We start from the raw sequence: 17,586 nt of genomic DNA, 5'->3' as shown, positions 1-17,586 counted from the left end.
GAGCCACACATGGTTAAAAGTGTCTAAGAGTCCATGTGGATTTATATTATATTTCTATTTTAACAACGTTAATGTCTTCTACTTAATGTGCTTGTGAACAAATACAGCACAAGAACAATTAAAACCGAAAGTGTAAATGCACTTCAGTGTGTTTTCCAATCGATGTTATTTAGCATTTTCATCTTTCCACACATTGTTAAAGAATATTTCCCATCAGATGTTGCAGGAAACAAATCCATCTCTGTGCTCTCATATCAGCACAAGCATGATAATGAGGGTGACAAGAGGAAGCCGGCAAACACGCCAATTAAATGTGTGCTCTCTCTGTCTCATTTAAAGGGCTGAACCCATTCTTCAGAGAATTCAGGAGGACAGAACCCGCATAATCTCCCCTTCATTTGATAACATCAAGTATGACACATTTGAGATTGAAGAGTATGCGCTGTCTGCCCAGGGCTTTGACTGGGAACTGTGGTGTCGCTACCTCAACCCCCCCAAGTCCTGGTGGCACAAAGGCAGCAAAAGTGCTCCCATACAGTAAGTGACTCAAATCAAATCAATTATGACTGTCAATGTTTTTTTTTATTATTATTTGTTATTTTATTATTTATATATAGTCGTCCCTCGCCACTTCACACTTTAAATTAGATTAATAAATCATTCATTCATTTTCTACCGCTTTTTCCTCACAAGGGTCGGGGGTGCTGGAGCCTATCCCAGCTGTCTTCAGGCGAGAGGCGGGGTTCACCCTGGACTGGTCGCCAGCCAATCACGGGGCAAGATTAATAAATAATAATAATATACAAGCAGTAGAAAATGAATGAATGAAATAAACAATGCTGTTTTGCAGTTAAATATGCCCTATTATTATCCAAAACATATGCATATTTAGGCAAATGTTATGTAAATGAAGCACTTTCTAGCATACAAAATGGCTAGACGCACTAAAATATGAATAAGCATTCAAAAGATTCATTCATGTACTGTAGTATTCTGTAGATCAGTAGTTATTGTAATGTTTGTTGAGACCTACTGTACAATCACGAGAGTCAGTCGCTGGAACAATGGGCTTTTATTGCAGGTTTGAATTATTTATATAAATATATATTATATAATATATTATAAAATATATATAATATATTATATAAAAGGCACAATAATCCTTAGAAATCTAGAATAAAAACACTGGCTGCTATTGTGGCCGTAAGCCATGCCGAGCTTAAACTCACCTCTGTACTCCCAACGTCATTTCCTGTCCACATTTATAGCAACAGACATGAGCACAAGTCTATTTTATGTCTTAAATGTCTTATTTTCTGTTATACAGTATCCACTATATTGGATAATATGAGTGTAAAGTTTACCAATTACCTTGCTAAACTTTCTGTTATACAGTATCTACTATATTGGATAATATGAGTGTAAAGTTTACCAATTACCTCACTAATAATCAAGGCAATAGTGTATAATATGTCAAAAAGCATGTCTTCCATTGGTATCATTGGCAAAGTATTGTCATTTCATATGTGATTCTGTTTATTATTTCCATCCAAAATCACACATTTTTAAGGTGTAAACATTCAAGATTGCATGATACTGTACTGAGACAACATTATCATATCTTCTACATTAGGAGCCCCGCCCTGATTGGCTGCTTTGTGGTGGACAGGCTGTACTTTGAGGAGATCGGTCTCCTGGATGAGGGGATGGAGGTGTACGGTGGAGAAAATGTGGAGCTGGGCATCAGGGTTAGTAATATTCATTGTTTAAACGTGTAATGTGTGCAATAGGGATGTCCTGATGCGATCTGCAGGATCGGCTACCGATCAGCTGTGCCATCAGCGGTCCCACCCGGTTGCCGTATAACGTTAGTAACTCTCGGCCACACTCCAACATGGTAGGTGCGGTAATGCACCTCACACTAGGATTCACTTTTCACTTTCAGTGCCTACAGTCTCTTAAGAAATATTGATCCGCTGAATGTTGTGTAGTCATTGAAGGAGCAGTGGAGCCAGTGAGGTTAAGCATTGTGGTGAGTGGTTTCAGAATGTTAGAGTCCCATTATAAGGACATAAGGACGGTGTGATCGCAACATTGTGCATCACCTTAATGTCACATTGTAACCGAATCAAGCATGCGTCACACATAATTAAGAATCATTTTGAGATGTATTTTGCGCGGCGGTCTAGTGGTTAGCGCGCAGACCTCACAGCTAGGAGACCAGGGTTCAAGCGGTAGAAAATGAATGAATGGTTTCTCAAAAGCATACACTCATCATACTGACAGCAGCCATGAAAGGGGTAAATACACCAGTGTACACACAGTACACCATTGGTGTACACACAGTACACACAGTACACCATTCATATAGCATAAATCTGATTTGTAACACTGTAAAATCAAGTCATAGGGAATTACATCAATATCATATTTTGGCTTCATACAATATATTGACTAAATTATTGGGACATTTTATCATTCCAGCTGTATAGACATATTGGCCCGGAGATGGCAAGACATATGGAAGCAAATATGAAGTTAGTACCCCACCCTGCGACTATAACAGTGTTATAGTCGCAGTCGAGTGTTTTTGTGGGAAGTTGTCATCCAGAAGAACATTTGTGAGGTCACTTGTGATGGATGTGAGAGAAGGTCTGCTGGCTCACCATCTCTGTTCTAGTTCATCCCAAAGGTGTTTGATGAGGCTCTCAGTTTCTTGCTTTGTGGACCGGAAACAGAAAAGAGCCATCCCCAAATTATTTCCACAGAGTTGGAAGCAGACGATTGTCCAAAATAAGATGGGGAATTGAGATTCAAGTTTAAGTAATGGGTTTCGGTCATTTGAATGATTTAAAAGGTACCTCAAAATGTCCAAATATGGTATGAATATTCAGTGTATTGGATTATAGGCAGAGCTGGTACTGTTCCAATCTCCATGATAGAGACTTACTGTATGTGCCCACATACATTATTGTATTGATTAACAGTATAGCTGCATTAGTTTATTGGGGCTCTAAAGTGGTCTGATGCTTGGTTTTTCGGGTTGGTTGGTATAATAGACTACAGAAAGTGTGCAGCTGCAGTATTTATGAATTTGAGAAAATCATTCAATGCAATGAATCTCAATATCTTAATTACAAAACTAGAACCGTATGAAGTCAGAGCAAATAGGAAACAATATGTGAAGTTTTTAGATTTTTTATTTACTCATGTGGAACTCTATCATTGTTTTTTTTTACTGGAGGCAACAATTGACTTGTACATGTACAGTTGCACACGATAAAGCCGGGCCAACAGTCCACGCAATGAATTGTTCAATAGCTGAATAGCACCCATTCACTGTACAGTGAGAAAAAGAGAAAAGAAACATATGGATTGTATAATGGTGGTTGCTATGTTCTACCATAGTACTGTATTTTCAGGACTGTAAGTCGTTCCAGAGTATATGTCAAATCAGTCAAAAGCATCAGACAGAGGACATAAACGTATATTCAACCTGGTCAGTTGCAAAATAACTACAATTTAACTTTTGCACATTTGGATCTTATGCTAAAAGTCCACTGGGCCGACACCAGTTGGTGCCAGTTTGTGCCAAAATTATGTGATTGGGGTGTAGTGGCCCGCTGTGACGCCAAATTAAGTTTGCTCGGCATGTTGCCATGTTGTCGTTATTCGGCACCGCACCAACTGGCACCAACTGGCACCAACTGGCACCAACTGGCACCAACTGGCACCAACTGGCACCGGCCCAGTGGACTCCTAGCATCATTGCCGCAACTTGGCTTGCGCCATTACATTCCAGTGGATTCCAATAGGCGGATTGCTTGCGACATTAAATTCCAGTGGATTCCAATAGGAGGATTGTTTTGCAACATTTGGTTCCACTTAGTAGACACTTGCGTCAAGCAATCAGCGCAACAAAGATTTTAAACATTTTGACATTTTCTTGCCACCAAACTCAATTTTTTGCCGCTGTTACGGGCCACCCCGAGCCAGTTTGGGCCACTGCACGCCACTAGGCACCTTATTGGTATACAACTGGTGTCATACTTTCTTGCTGTTGGAAGTCGCTAGATGGTAATAATCAGATACGGTTCAAATGATGCAGAAGTGTAGCTGAGCTGTGCCTCCGTTAAGTTGATCCAACACGCCAATCGTAACCATTTCCACCGGGGCCTTGTTATGTCTGATCATTGTCATGCTGTTTTATGGAAGGTTAAAGTCTAGTTTCACCCCCAAAGATACAGAATTTATCAACATTTTTACTTGTGACAAAGATGCAATGGCAAGAAAAGAGGCAAGGTTAGTGCTGAGAGTCATGTTCTTCCAAGAATGACATGCTTCCTCAGACTCAAACTGGATGTTGTTTACTTCGCAATGTTTGCTCCGGCCCTCACTTGCCTCCAGGCTGACAGTTCAGTGATGGTTTTGAAATCCAAAGCCGATGGAGGCTGGCATGCCTGCTGTGTGCCGGTCATGCCTTCACACCAGCCGCTAGCATGACTGGCAGCTGAAGCATTCTCAGAGACAAACTAGGCCGACAGCTACAGGCTTTGGCGGAGGCTTTAAAGCGGTATCCTACTATTGCTGTCTGTCGTCAATCAGTCACTGCACTCTAATTAAGTACGCTGACACAAATGTTTATTTTATGTGTCTATCTCGTGAGATAAGTACTATGGTTGCCCTAAATCAGAAGCATCAGAACTGTGACCATTAGGAATTATAATTGTACAAGGATATCCTTCCCAAAATGTTAATTAGGAAATAAGCATGTGTTTTCATTTAGGAACACTAGTCCAGTGTTTTTCAAAGTTTTTTGAGCCGCGGCACGTTTTTTACGTTGGAAAAATTTTGCGGCACACCAATAACCAACATTATTTGCTTCTTTCAGCTTTTTCCCGATTACGGACTCGCCACAGCAGATCCTTTTGATCCGCATACTAATTTAACCAACAATGTTACAACATGTCACCACTACCTCTCACGTGCATCACTAAGTCTATTAGAGGAACGAGGCAATCAGCTCCGTGTTGCCACACGGACAAATATTACATTGCTCTGCCAGTCTTTACACCAATGACACGCGACAATGACATAATATTTGCAGAAAATTATTAATACATGTTAATTAAAGGAAGTGATATTGAATAATTCCTCCCGGCACACCTGACGATTTCTCGTGGCACAGTTGTCACTGCACTAGTCCACCCTCACTTTGTTGCAGTTTTTAAAAAATAATTAATGAATAAATGATCGCTGTTTATGATCACTGAATATTGCCTCTCAGTATTTTTAAAAAATACAAGCAAATTGCACATATTCTCAAATTAAGCATTTTCATTTTCGTTCAAATGAATGACAAACAAATACCAGGCATTGAGAAGACTTGATATGTAGCGTAGTAGATGCGACTTGTTGTGTGTGCCTATGCTTAACTGAGTGAGCAGTACGGAAAGTATGTGAGTGTTGTGGCCGACAGCAGATCCAGTGTGATTGTTCACTGCGTGTGTGTTTTCCACGTCTCAATAAAGTAATCGTGATGCTCTCCTTTGCCACAAACAGCAGCATTCCAGTTGTACACTCAATCTACAATCAATAGGTGTCAATAGGTGTCAGTAATGTTACATTGACCGCCACAGTATGTTTCGTGTGAGTCTATGTTAAGTATTATTTAAGTCTAAGATGTCTTATTTTATATATATATATATATATACATATATATATATATATTTTATAGTATATCTGCTATATTAGGTAATACAAGTGTAAATTTGACTATAGGGGTGTTATTTAATATCTAGAGGGCTCTAATAATGTTAAAAAAAACATTTAGAAGGTTGTAAAATGATTTTTATGCTTTCATTAATGAAGGTAATAATGATGGAGTCATACTTCATGATACTGCAACCAGTTAAACATGATAAAAGAGGGATTTCTGTAACAATAATTGTAATTTGCAGTGTTATACAACTGCACTGGCTCTGAGTGAGGAGTGTATGTAATATTTTGGGTCTCTTAAACAAGATCCTTCCTTTTTATCCCCACATGTCATCGTATTATGAAATTATGGATCTTGCCACACTTTATGGCACCAGGTTACCCTTGACACCGCTTTTAAACTACTAGCAGTATCTCAGACTTGGCTTGGGGATAATAGGGATTTTAGGCTTAAGAGACCCCTTCCTTCCTTGAACAAGGGACAGGAATCCCAATCTGTCCCAATGCATGTAACTAAATAAAAATCAACTCTTAAATAGTCACTGGCTATGTATTGCAAACAGGAAATCCAAATGTTTTGATTGCCTGTAAAAGAGACCTCGCTACACCACACACACAGCTAATTGGAGCCTGACAGCATTGCAATGGAAATAATTGCCAAAACACTCCTGAGTACTCGCTATCATGCCAGTGAGGCCCGGCTGGAACGTTGCATTGTAAGAGAGCCCTAAGCAAACTTCATCCCTCTCAATCATTCCCCCGGAAACCTGTACAAAACAAATGAGGCTTATTGAGAGCAATAGAAAGTGTGAATTTGGCCTTTTTTCAGTGGAAGTGCAATGAAGAAACACTATTGTTGGCTTGAAAATTACAAATAGAAATTGAACCACGGGTAGCTTGTCGTTAAATAACTAAATCTCCACAACACTTATACAGATGCCTTCAAGTCCAACAGCCTGAAGCAACCACTCTCAGTATGATGCAGTGCAGTTGTACACCACTGCAAAGCAGAACCACAATAATGATCAAGCATTAAGGTAAACATTTGATACAGTTCTTGTATATGACCTCATTAGGTGGTGCAGTTGCACTTAATGTTGTGGATGTTGAGTGTAGAAGTTGAAAAAGGCATTGTGGCTGAAGCAGTGTGCATCAGTTGAAGCCGCGCCCGCTGAGGGGGTTGAGTAACACAGAGAGAATACCAAAGCTTGATCACAGTGGACGAGCAGGCATAGAAACTATAGACAACAAAGCTGCAGTGTCTGCTTTGCAACAATTCCTTTCCAACGGTGTCTTCTGTCCAGTATGTACTCAGCAATCTTCATGCAGTGATATCACCTTAAAATACTGCTCAGGTTGTCATATGTAAACATAAAAGTATTGTTTTGATGTGTTTATGCAAAGATAATTAATATTTTAGCATTCACCGCCTGAAGGTATATTATACAGCTGCTAAAGTGAACTTGATATGAAGACTGTTGTGGAAATGGTCTAGATAGGATGTGATGGAAAGGTGGGACATAAATAATTCAATCCCGTGAAATTTCATAGGTCTGTATAGATTATTGCAGCTATTACAGTCATATGTATTAGGCGTGTCACGATACACTACATTGAGTGTGAATGGTTGTTTGTCTATATGTGCCCGGTGATTGGCTGGCGACCAATCCAGGGTGTACCCCACCTCCAGCATGCCCGCGACCCTCATGAGGTTGAAAATGAATGAATGAAACCTGTTTTGCCCCCTCAGAGTGCAGACAAGTCCAATCAGCTACGCGTTTTGATCTGAAAAATCTCAAGTACATTTTGATCAAATGTAGAATTAGTACAGCTTCTGCTTGGACATTAACACATTTGCAGCTGTTCAACTCCATGGAAAAAAAAAACAACCACGTCACTCGCTACAGCACTTAATGCGAGGTTCCACTCCTGCCTCACGCACTGCCACTTCCATATTAGTATCATTCACAATAGCAATGCCAGAGTTAACAGTCTCTTTGGCCTCTGGCTGTCCTGTTCTTGTGGGACAGTTTTTCTCTATACGGGAAATATTGTCATGTTTAAGAGATCTCATAGCATCCCTAATATGAATGTTCAAGGACAAGTTAGACTATACTGCCACCATACTGTACATACTGTAAAGCCTTACATTGTCATAGAAAATTATTTTACTGTAGTTCTCAGACAGATTTCAGCTGAAGATGTTTTTTTAATTAGATTTTATTTTCATCGTACACTCATTCTCCCAGCTGTCTTTGCCATTAAAGTCAAAATATGGGCACACTCCAAATTTCACGGACGGCTGGTTTGATTACACAGATGTGCACGATGGCTTGCTTGACCTGATGTGACATTGTCCTGGACACTATGTTTAGAAATCATCAGCTGTGCACCTCAAGGCGTTTTCTTTTTAAAAGTCAGTCAAAGCCAAGGTTAATAAGAGCTATTCTTGTTTAAGCCTATAATACTCATTGGTGTTTTTATATGGTGGAAACTACATTTCCCTTCCAGTGTCGGTCTACTAAACTTGACACACAAAAAATTGTGTACATATAAAAATGCTGCTTTTTCACTGCAAGATAATGGCTTGTCTAAGGTCGCCTCTGTCTGTGGCTTTATCACCACATATGATGATCACATGCACCACACATGCAGTTGTTAACCACAATCAGAAGATACATTATTCAAAAGGAGACCGAGTCCAGCAAGGAAACGGACCATTGTAGCCAAGTGGAGACTGTGGAGAATAATACTGTCACACCTAGAGTCATATGAGTCTAGAGTCCAAGGTGTACCCCGCATCACGCCCGAAGTCAGCTGGGATAGGCTCCAGCACACCCCCTAATGAGGATAAGTGGCATATAAAATGGATGGGTGGATGGAAATGCATCAATATCAAGCACAGCTGTAGCAAGGGAAGAGTCGGATACTCGAAAATGAGTACCGAGTACAAGTACCCGTTACATATAATGTATTTTTAACGAGTACGAACATGAAACAAGTACATCTCATCATTATCCATAATCATGTATTCACTCTTCATGCTCTGTGATTGGCCAGTCACACACAGTGACCGTCCCCTCCCAAGACTGACTCTACAGGCTGCAGGCGGCAGCCAGAGAGGAGCTGCCACACCCACAGACAAGGATACAGATCATTTAGATTGGTGAACAGATAGTGGTGTACTCGCTCATCCAGAGTAGATACTACACAATGGAAAAAGAATAGCCAACAGGGGCAGCAACAAACAAATCTCTGTATACCCCCACGACTCTAGTGAGGATAAGCTGCATAGAAAATTATGGATGGATACAGAAATGGATGGACACAAGAAGCACAATCACAGGGTATACTGCTAGATATGGTAAAGCACGGACCCACTGGTCCCTAATGCAAACAACATTGAACAAGATGTACTGTACAACCTTTTTGTGTCATTATAAACTCCTTAGAGAGCTAATTTCCAACATCAGTGAATAGCATCTCACTTTCCCGGTGCTCATATGTTCCACAGAATTTTTTCTTTCATTTATGTTCTAAAAAGTCCGAGTGGGACCGACGTGATACAGTACCACAATGGTATATATGTAGGTGTGTGTCCACTTTAACATTATTGTTGAGCATCCACATGTTTTAATTATCTCGACTGTAACTTCTTCTCATAATTTAATAGCATTCATGTAAATTAAAATACTTCAATGATGGTTACATAAAACACTTGTCTGAAAAATAGCTACATATTAAAAATGTGAAAGGGTTATGTAATGCAATGCTGTTACGTCCCAAAGGTGCCTAGGGCAAAAATGGGGTGTGTAGAAAGAAAATAACAGGCAAGGGAAAGGTAGTATACTTGCAGGTCAATGTAAATAAAGTATTTTATTCTAGGAGCCCACATATTAGAGCCCATTCAGTTCATTTGGAGCTTTAATACATATTTCGGATATAATTTTTCATGTTAATTAGTTTAAAGCTGTGATTAATCTGGTTAAATATTTTATATCATTTAATATATATATGTTAATGTACATTATATTTTATGTCATCATTGTGCTTTGTAAATAAACCTCTCATCATTCCAAAATTGAATATTATGAGTTTTGAAAAAGACGATTTGGATATGAGATTATGCATGTGTACCTAATCAATTCTCCAGGGAGCATGTACAATCTTTTTTGTTATTATTAGAAACAGAGTTGAAGGATAGCCTGTGGTGGTAAATGTACTGATAGTAGACAGTGTGAGGTGATGCATACAAGTGGAAACTTCATGCCAATTATCTGTACTGCTCTGGGCAGCAGAGCAGGAGGGGCAGTGTTACCTTGCATGTGCTTTGATGTGAAGACCTATCATAGCATATGGTGAGGAAATGTGGAATAAAATGATTGCAGCAGGAAACATTTGGGTGTTTTTTTTACAACCAGTCTCAGTGCGCTGAAGGATGGGAGATTGGGTGCAGGGAGATGAAAGCAGAAAGCCTTAAACAGATACACAAGTATGAAATGAAAAATGAAATGTTGAAAAAAATGTTGTTAAGCATATGACTGCGTTGAAAAGTTATGTTGATGTCTTTTTGTAGGAGGTAATTTTTTTATTTAGATTTAGCTAAAAACTAGACATTACTACCTCCTATAGTATTGGGGAAGAATATCTGTCTCACAGTTGTGGCCATTCAGTCACTGATTTTACAGGTGACATGTTTTAAAGTCTTGGCTGAGGTCCATAGCAATTTCTGACAACAAAAAGCTCCCATTGAAATATCTTTTTTTAAGGAAATAGAAATAATCCATTCCAGGGTCAAATTGCATAATATAAAATCTTTCATTAGAACCTGTTGTGAACTGTCATACAAGTTTAACAAGAAGATAACCACTGTTTATATTAGAACTTAAAAACAGAGTACTCTATTTTATTAAAAGGGAACCTATAAATGTAGTTAGAATGTTGTATTCTCATGTTAAACGATGCCAAAGTTTCAGATAAAGAGGTTTGCGCATTTGAAGGTGCGAAGAAGTTTGGGATGGCTCAAAATGCTCGGTTTCAAAAGGCATGGTGAAACTGCCCCTTTGTGACATCACACAGGGGCGGATTTCCTTATTTAAATAAACTCTCTGCCCTCCCCCAAGCGCTGTTCCCAACGCCCTACACCAAGTGCTGCTCCGCTGATAGCAAAGCCTTGTACGGGAAGGCCACATTTGTTTACAATTCCTAAAGATGCCACCATCAGTCATGGAGCAAAAGCGCTTGTCTGTGTAGCATTACAGCATAGAGGAAGCGGGGTTGCTAATAGCTAATTTGTCACACAAGTGTAAAAATAAGTATTGTAACCAAGGCTGTCAAATTATTAAAAAATTTAATCAGATTAATCAGTTTTAAAATGTATTAATTAATCATCATTAATCACAACTTCCAACTTTTACTGTACTTAATTAATAGACCAGAACAGGATGATAAATATTTGTATGTATTAACAACAACATATGAACGGAATATGTCAGTCAAACTAAAATATACAACACAAGTCAAAAATCGTTAAATCGTTAGTATTTTTCACATCCAAAAAAGCCATGGATAAAAACAATGTAACTGATTGACTCATTAAACTGAGCTCTTATGAGATGTGCTGAGGTCTTGAATGAAATCACAGCAGATGTGGTTCAAGGTTTGAGCAACTTTAGAGGCATATTTTTTCTTTAAAGTTTTTTCAATGTATGAATTGTATGACTTTAGGGTCATTCCACTGTACATGTAATCAGAGTGCTCTTGTTCCATTTGAGGTGCATGTTGGTTTGAGCTGAAAGGAACTTTAAAAGTAAGCTTTCAAAGTAAAAAAAAAAAAAAAAAAAAAGATGGATGCACTTTCATGAAACAATATGCCAGGTTTTATCCAAATACATGATGTTCATCAGGAAAATGCAGCATACCTCACCACTTTGCTTTCTACCTCAGGCTTGCAGTGATGATTCATGGCATGACTGATGGATGAACCCATGCTTCTCCAGATTTCTGGGTGAATGAGGCAACAGCATAACAGCACTTTTGGCTTGTGAAGATGGAAAAGTCGATTTCAGATTGCAGCCCATTTATATATGATGAGCTCAAACTAGAAAAGTGTGGCAGTTGACAGTGTGTAGTTCCATCACTGATTAGCAAGGGGGAAGGCTGGAACAGAAATACCACTGACAGCAAGAAAAAAAAATTCAGACTTTCAAGCCCAACTGTCTCAATCTATTTGGACAAAATATCATCAGTTGAGCTCTTGCTTAAATAAGTTTACAGAATGTTACAAATTTGCAATAACATAAATTATGCTTGTTTTTTTTTGGCCCTTTTTATTGAGTTGTGAACTCCTCTATAGAGCAGCTACACACGATAACCAGCACACAAAGCTTTCTAGTTCTTCCAGAATCTGAACCTATTCAGCTGTATTACTTTGGAATATGTAGTTCCTGCAAAAATGGTCTGTTTTAATGTATTCTACCTATGGCCCGCCTCCAGACACGCCCAGTCTACTGTGGTTGGTCATCCTCGCTAGTGCTTCCGGTTTGTGCCGCTAGCTAGCTGGTATCAGAGTTAATCGTAAATGGCTATGTATCTTTTTAAAATGTCGGCTTTTAACATACAGCCATATGCGTTCGATTCCAAATCTGATCCAGAAGTAGAGACTGGACAGTCCGAAGTTTCTCAAGGACAGAGGTTACTTTGAGACGTCTCTCAATGGTAAGTAGCTTTAGTATTTTAGCGGTTTTCTAATGCTAATGCTAATATGGCCACTAATTTTGATGGCAAACGACTATTAGCAACCCAGCTCCCTGTATGCTGTAATTTGGCTTTTTTGAGTACGTTTCATCCTTCTGATTGCCATAATGCTTGCCGACAGAAGTACCTCTGAGCGGCTCTTTATGACTCAAGATTGCAGTATTAATGTGAGATACACTCGGAAAACATCCATAGTTCAAGATGCAGGACCACAAAATTATTATTATTTTGTGTTTGTGGATAACAATATTTTATTGATGTTCTGACAAGCTTCTTCAGTTTGACATAAGCTAGGAAAATTGAAAAAAATGAGTAGCTCGCAGACATTTTCATTTCGTAAAAGTATCTTTCAGAACAAAAAAGGTTGAAGACCTTTGCGCTCGTTGAACCTAATTAATATTATTGATATTCTTTTGTGTTTATTTTTTATTGCAGCAAATATTTAATGGGAAGTTTCTTGCAAAAATACAACATATAAACAAAAATGAAGTACCAAATGTCAGTACCACAGAAACAGTCTGCTCTGCTGAGGTGATTAATCAAATTGCAAAGCAGCAAGGTTTGGGAACGACAAATCAGACAATAAGCAGACACGCATATGACTCTCTCTCAGACATGTAATGATCAAGAAAAGGCCTAGACATCTAATAACACAAAGCAGAACTCAAAGACGGTTCAAAAGATGATCTCTTTGTGCCTTCACCACTCTTCCCTGCATGTCTTCTGAACAGAATTGCTATTATTAAACTGTCCTGCTCCTGAGACAGTCATCAATTTGTAGTTGTGCTCTTCTTTCTGACGAGCAATGCATTCAATAGCTAAATTAAATGCGTCTATTTTGAACCAAATTGCACAGCACTCCTTCCACAATGCTGAAGGAGCCTGTCTTCCATCTTGAATGTAATGAACCATTTCTTGTCATGAAGCTGCAGAATACTGCTGAAGTGTTGTTGTAAACAACAGGCAAATCAAATCAAACAATACCAATTAAGTCTAAATAGAATAGTTTTCTCATGTGTCTTAAGTAGCCTAACTGCAAGTGTAGCCTAACTGCTCACACCATTACGCTTGACCAATACAATTTGCAGCTGCAGGAAAGAATAACACCTCCCCTGCAAATACTAATGATTCATATGTTAACAATACAATTGTATGCTTTTACTAGGGATAGCCGATATTGGCTTTTTTGCAGATAACTGATATTGTCCAACTCTAAACCATTCCAATATCATACCGATATATGTAACATCACACATATTTTTCTCAAGTAAAACTGTTGCAAAGTAACAATACTCTTAAATGAGTACAGTTGTTCGGTTGGCTCCTCCACCCATTTCTAGATAATAGTAGATAGTAGTAGTAATATTAGATAGAACATAATTAATATAACATTTTATATAAGAATATGTCTGTGTTTCTTGAATCTTGATTTGTTATTTTTGTAAAGATTTAATTTATTTTTAAAGGCACAATTGTGTGCTCTATAGCTGATGTAATTTGAATTATTACTATTGTGTGGGACCAATAAAGATTCTTATGTTAACCATCTGAGAAGATAATATACATTGTTTTGGGTGCCTGTTTCCCCGAGTATGTTAGTGTGTATGTGAATATATAAACGAGAGGCATTAACTTAAAGCAGGAGTTACATTCACATACACGGGCTCCACAATTTTGTGGAAATGTGTTAGCCATGGCCAGCACGTAGCGGAAATAGGGTAGTAAGAGTTATTCACGTTAGGTGTGCTTCATGTAAAGCTGTGGTATGTTTCACTCAGCGCATTTATTCATGTATTAAAAATTGCCACTGTAAATGCAATCTAAATTTAGTGGGTTGACAATTGCAATTAGTGATGATTACACTGTGAAATAAGAGCAGTCAGCACCTGCAGAGCTCATTAGAACGAAGTACCTACAAAACAGGAATGCTTTAAATGGTACTGCTACATGCAGGGCATACACACATTTAAAAGCATTTATGTCATCAACCTGACCACATAATGTAGTACATACACTGAACACTTGCACCTATTGTCCCACTGATTTTAAATGTTTACTAAAATGTCAAAACTTGAAACACAATGGAATTCAGTGGAGCATAGACCTCCAAGGCAGAACACACCTAAATACTGGATGCCTGCCTGATCAGCGACACAGCATTGGCTGTGCGAGATAGGTCTATGTCAAATATTCATCACCCTAACTTCCATTAAATGAATGCTTTTTAGCCTGTCGGACCCTTTTGCAATCATCACTTTTGCTAGTAATGTGCATTGGTGGATGGCAATTGGACTACGTCGTATATATGTGGAGTCATTTTTGTACTTGCAGAGTCTAGTGGGTAGTCATCTCAATGTGCAGTCATTTAATTTTTTGGAAGAATTATGTGGTAAAAGAACGCTGAAGCTGTAGGCAATAGACAGAGTATCTTAAAACATGTTGGGGAGAAGTTAGCAAGGGAAGCAACTGTCAGGAAACGACATGAGCCGGTGTTGGATCCCAAATGCCGAGGAGATGTGTAATAAAAATGTTTTTAATACAAAAGCAGTCCTCATGAAAATAACAAAAACAGGATAATAATAAGTAAGTCCAAAAGTAACAGGGCTATGCCACTGAAAAAGACAAAAACAAAACACTGATAGGGAGTGTGTGTTTGTGTGTGTATATATATATATATATATATATATATATATATATATATATATATATATATATATATATATATATATATATATGTGTGCCCTGTGATTGGCTGGCGACCAGTCCAGGGTGTACCCTGCCTCTCACCCAAAGACAGCTGGGATAGGCTCCAGCACCCCCCGTGACCCTCGTAAGGAAAAAGCGGTAGAAAATGAATGAATGAATGTATATATATATATATATATATATATATATATTTGCTACCGTCTGTGTACTTCCAACTGAAAATTAACAAAATTCTTATGCTGTAAGTAGCATATATGTGTGTGTATATATATATATATTGTGTGTACACATATTGTATTTATATATATATGGCAGATACCAACACAGATCACATGGATTAACTGTACATTTTTCAATTGATTTATGATGAGTGCTCTGGCCAGGGCTGCCGTTAGACAATTTCAAGGGCCCCCTAGCAGATAGGTAATTATTAAAAAATAAACTTGACAGCTACATCTGGAGCAGTGACCAAACAGAGTGCTTGTAAACAGTGGCCCACTTCACTAACTCCACTATGAAGAGGCTCCTCAGCTGCTCTCCCACTTGAAAAGTCGGCAAAGCACCAGCAAATTGGAGCATAATGAATTAGCTTTCCTCTTCAGCCGAGGCAAAATAGCCCTTTTCATTACAATAATAAAATGATGCTGTTGCCGAATTGTTATATGTGACTGGTGCATTTTAAAAGTTTAAAAATGTTCTTCTGTAAAAGTTCTTTAAAAGTTTTCATGCATTAAGCCAGTCAGTGAGTCACGGCAACATCTGTGCAGCCTTTAAATCTTTAAATATGCATAGTGACTTTTAGCTAGCTAGCTCTTCCAAATAATTTCCTTAGCAAATATTGTTTGCAGATCATTTTGAAGCTAGTTATTGCTTTACGGCTTATTAAAAATTATACTGCTTTTATTTGAGGGTTTTAATATGCACATTAGTAGCAGTAATCTGTCCAAAGGGAAGCATGACTTGCATGATGTGTTTCTTGTTTAGAATATTGCATTGGCCGAAAAGAGTAAGGTAACCTTGTCTGCTGTCTCTACTCAAATAGACACCCTCCATTGGTCACCATGTGCATCAAAATCATCCAAAATTTAAGAGATCCATTTTCTATACCGCTTGTCCTTGTTAGGGTCACAAGTAAGATGGAGCCTATTCCAGCTGGCTTCGGGCAAGAGGCGGGGTACACCCTGGAAACACCATTCACATTCACACCACTGGACAAATCAGAATGGGGGGAGAAAGCCGGAGAAAATGCACACGCCTCCACTTTCTTACTAGGTTTTCTTCAGCTCATCTCTATTTTGGTTTATATCTAAAGTTACTTGGTAAACTTGTTCCTTAGCACGCTATGCGGCGCTGTACAGCTCACAAGGGCGGCATCAAGCATTCTGCATTTATGGCTGGAATCAAATATTACTCCCCTTTCAATGTGTTGCAGTATGCACCTTGTAATCCTAAACTTGTTTCGTAAAATACACCGTGTTTTGACAGGACAGCAGGCACGATCGTGCATCAGTCAGTGTCAGTGTTTTTTTTTAGCAATTAGCAATGTGGTGTGTAGTATAAAGGGGTGTTATTTCATGTCTAATGGGAAAAATTGTTTAGAGAGTCAAACAGGTTTTCTATGCTCTAACTCTGAAAATATTACTTTTATTAAGGTTAAATCCTACCTGGCGGAAATTTACTCATTACGATAATCACGATGACGGATGACTGTAGTATGACTTCACTTCATACAGAACACAAATGTTCAATGAAGGCATTTCATTCTGTGTAAAAAATATGTATTTGTGTCTTGTCAATTTGTAATGTTCACAACTAGGTGTGGCAGTGTGGTGGCAGCGTGGAGGTCTTGCCTTGTGCCCGTATTGCCCACATCGAGCGTGCTCATAAACCCTACACAGAGGACCTGACATCTCATGTACGACGCAACGCCCTCCGAGTGGCAGAGGTCTGGATGGATGAGTTTAAGAGCCACGTCTACATGGCCTGGAACGTTCCTCAGGAGGTGAGTGAATGTCCACTCAAGTGCCCATTGGAGAGCCGTGTTCCAGTAAGGCAATAAAATGTGTTTTTATATTGCCTTATATAGTTATGTTTTTATACTAATCCCAGTGGAATTTCATATGGAAAAAGGAAGGCAAAGATAGGCACTTATCTTATAATGTGTCATGTTTTTTTTATTATTATTACAATTTTCATTCCTATGACAATCCTATCATATCTTTCTATCTGTTAATCAGTAATAAACATTACTTGAATAGTCATCTAGCGCACATGTGCCATGGAGGGCCGAGACACTGCAGGTTTTCTCTCCAACCAATTTTTTAATTGATGATCTCCTTCCTCAAATTGAAGGAGGTGTCGATCATTAAAATTACCTGCTTTAGTGACCGGCCGGAAAGAAAACCC

The 17,586-nt window shown here is 38.6% G+C and overlaps 1 protein-coding gene across 1 annotated transcript in view; it reads left to right on the top strand.

Moving 5' to 3' along the window:
* The window catches only part of galnt18b (UDP-N-acetyl-alpha-D-galactosamine:polypeptide N-acetylgalactosaminyltransferase 18b), a 69,761-nt gene that overhangs the window by 46,116 nt on the left and 6,059 nt on the right, over positions 1-17,586 (top strand). The window contains exons 5-7 of the mRNA XM_058089791.2: positions 340-537; positions 1,634-1,748; positions 16,997-17,182. Of these exons, the coding sequence (XP_057945774.2) occupies positions 340-537; positions 1,634-1,748; positions 16,997-17,182 (499 nt within the window). The remainder of the gene's footprint in view (positions 1-339; positions 538-1,633; positions 1,749-16,996; positions 17,183-17,586) is intronic.

Source organism: Doryrhamphus excisus, linkage group LG13, assembly GCF_037039965.1.
Source record: "Doryrhamphus excisus strain RoL-2023G ecotype Guam linkage group LG13, RoL_Dexc_Guam_v1.1, whole genome shotgun sequence".
Classification (NCBI taxonomy): Eukaryota; Metazoa; Chordata; class Actinopteri; order Syngnathiformes; family Syngnathidae; genus Doryrhamphus; species Doryrhamphus excisus.
Note: the sequence above shows the minus strand (reverse complement) of the source record. Positions and strands in the feature narration are given on the sequence as shown.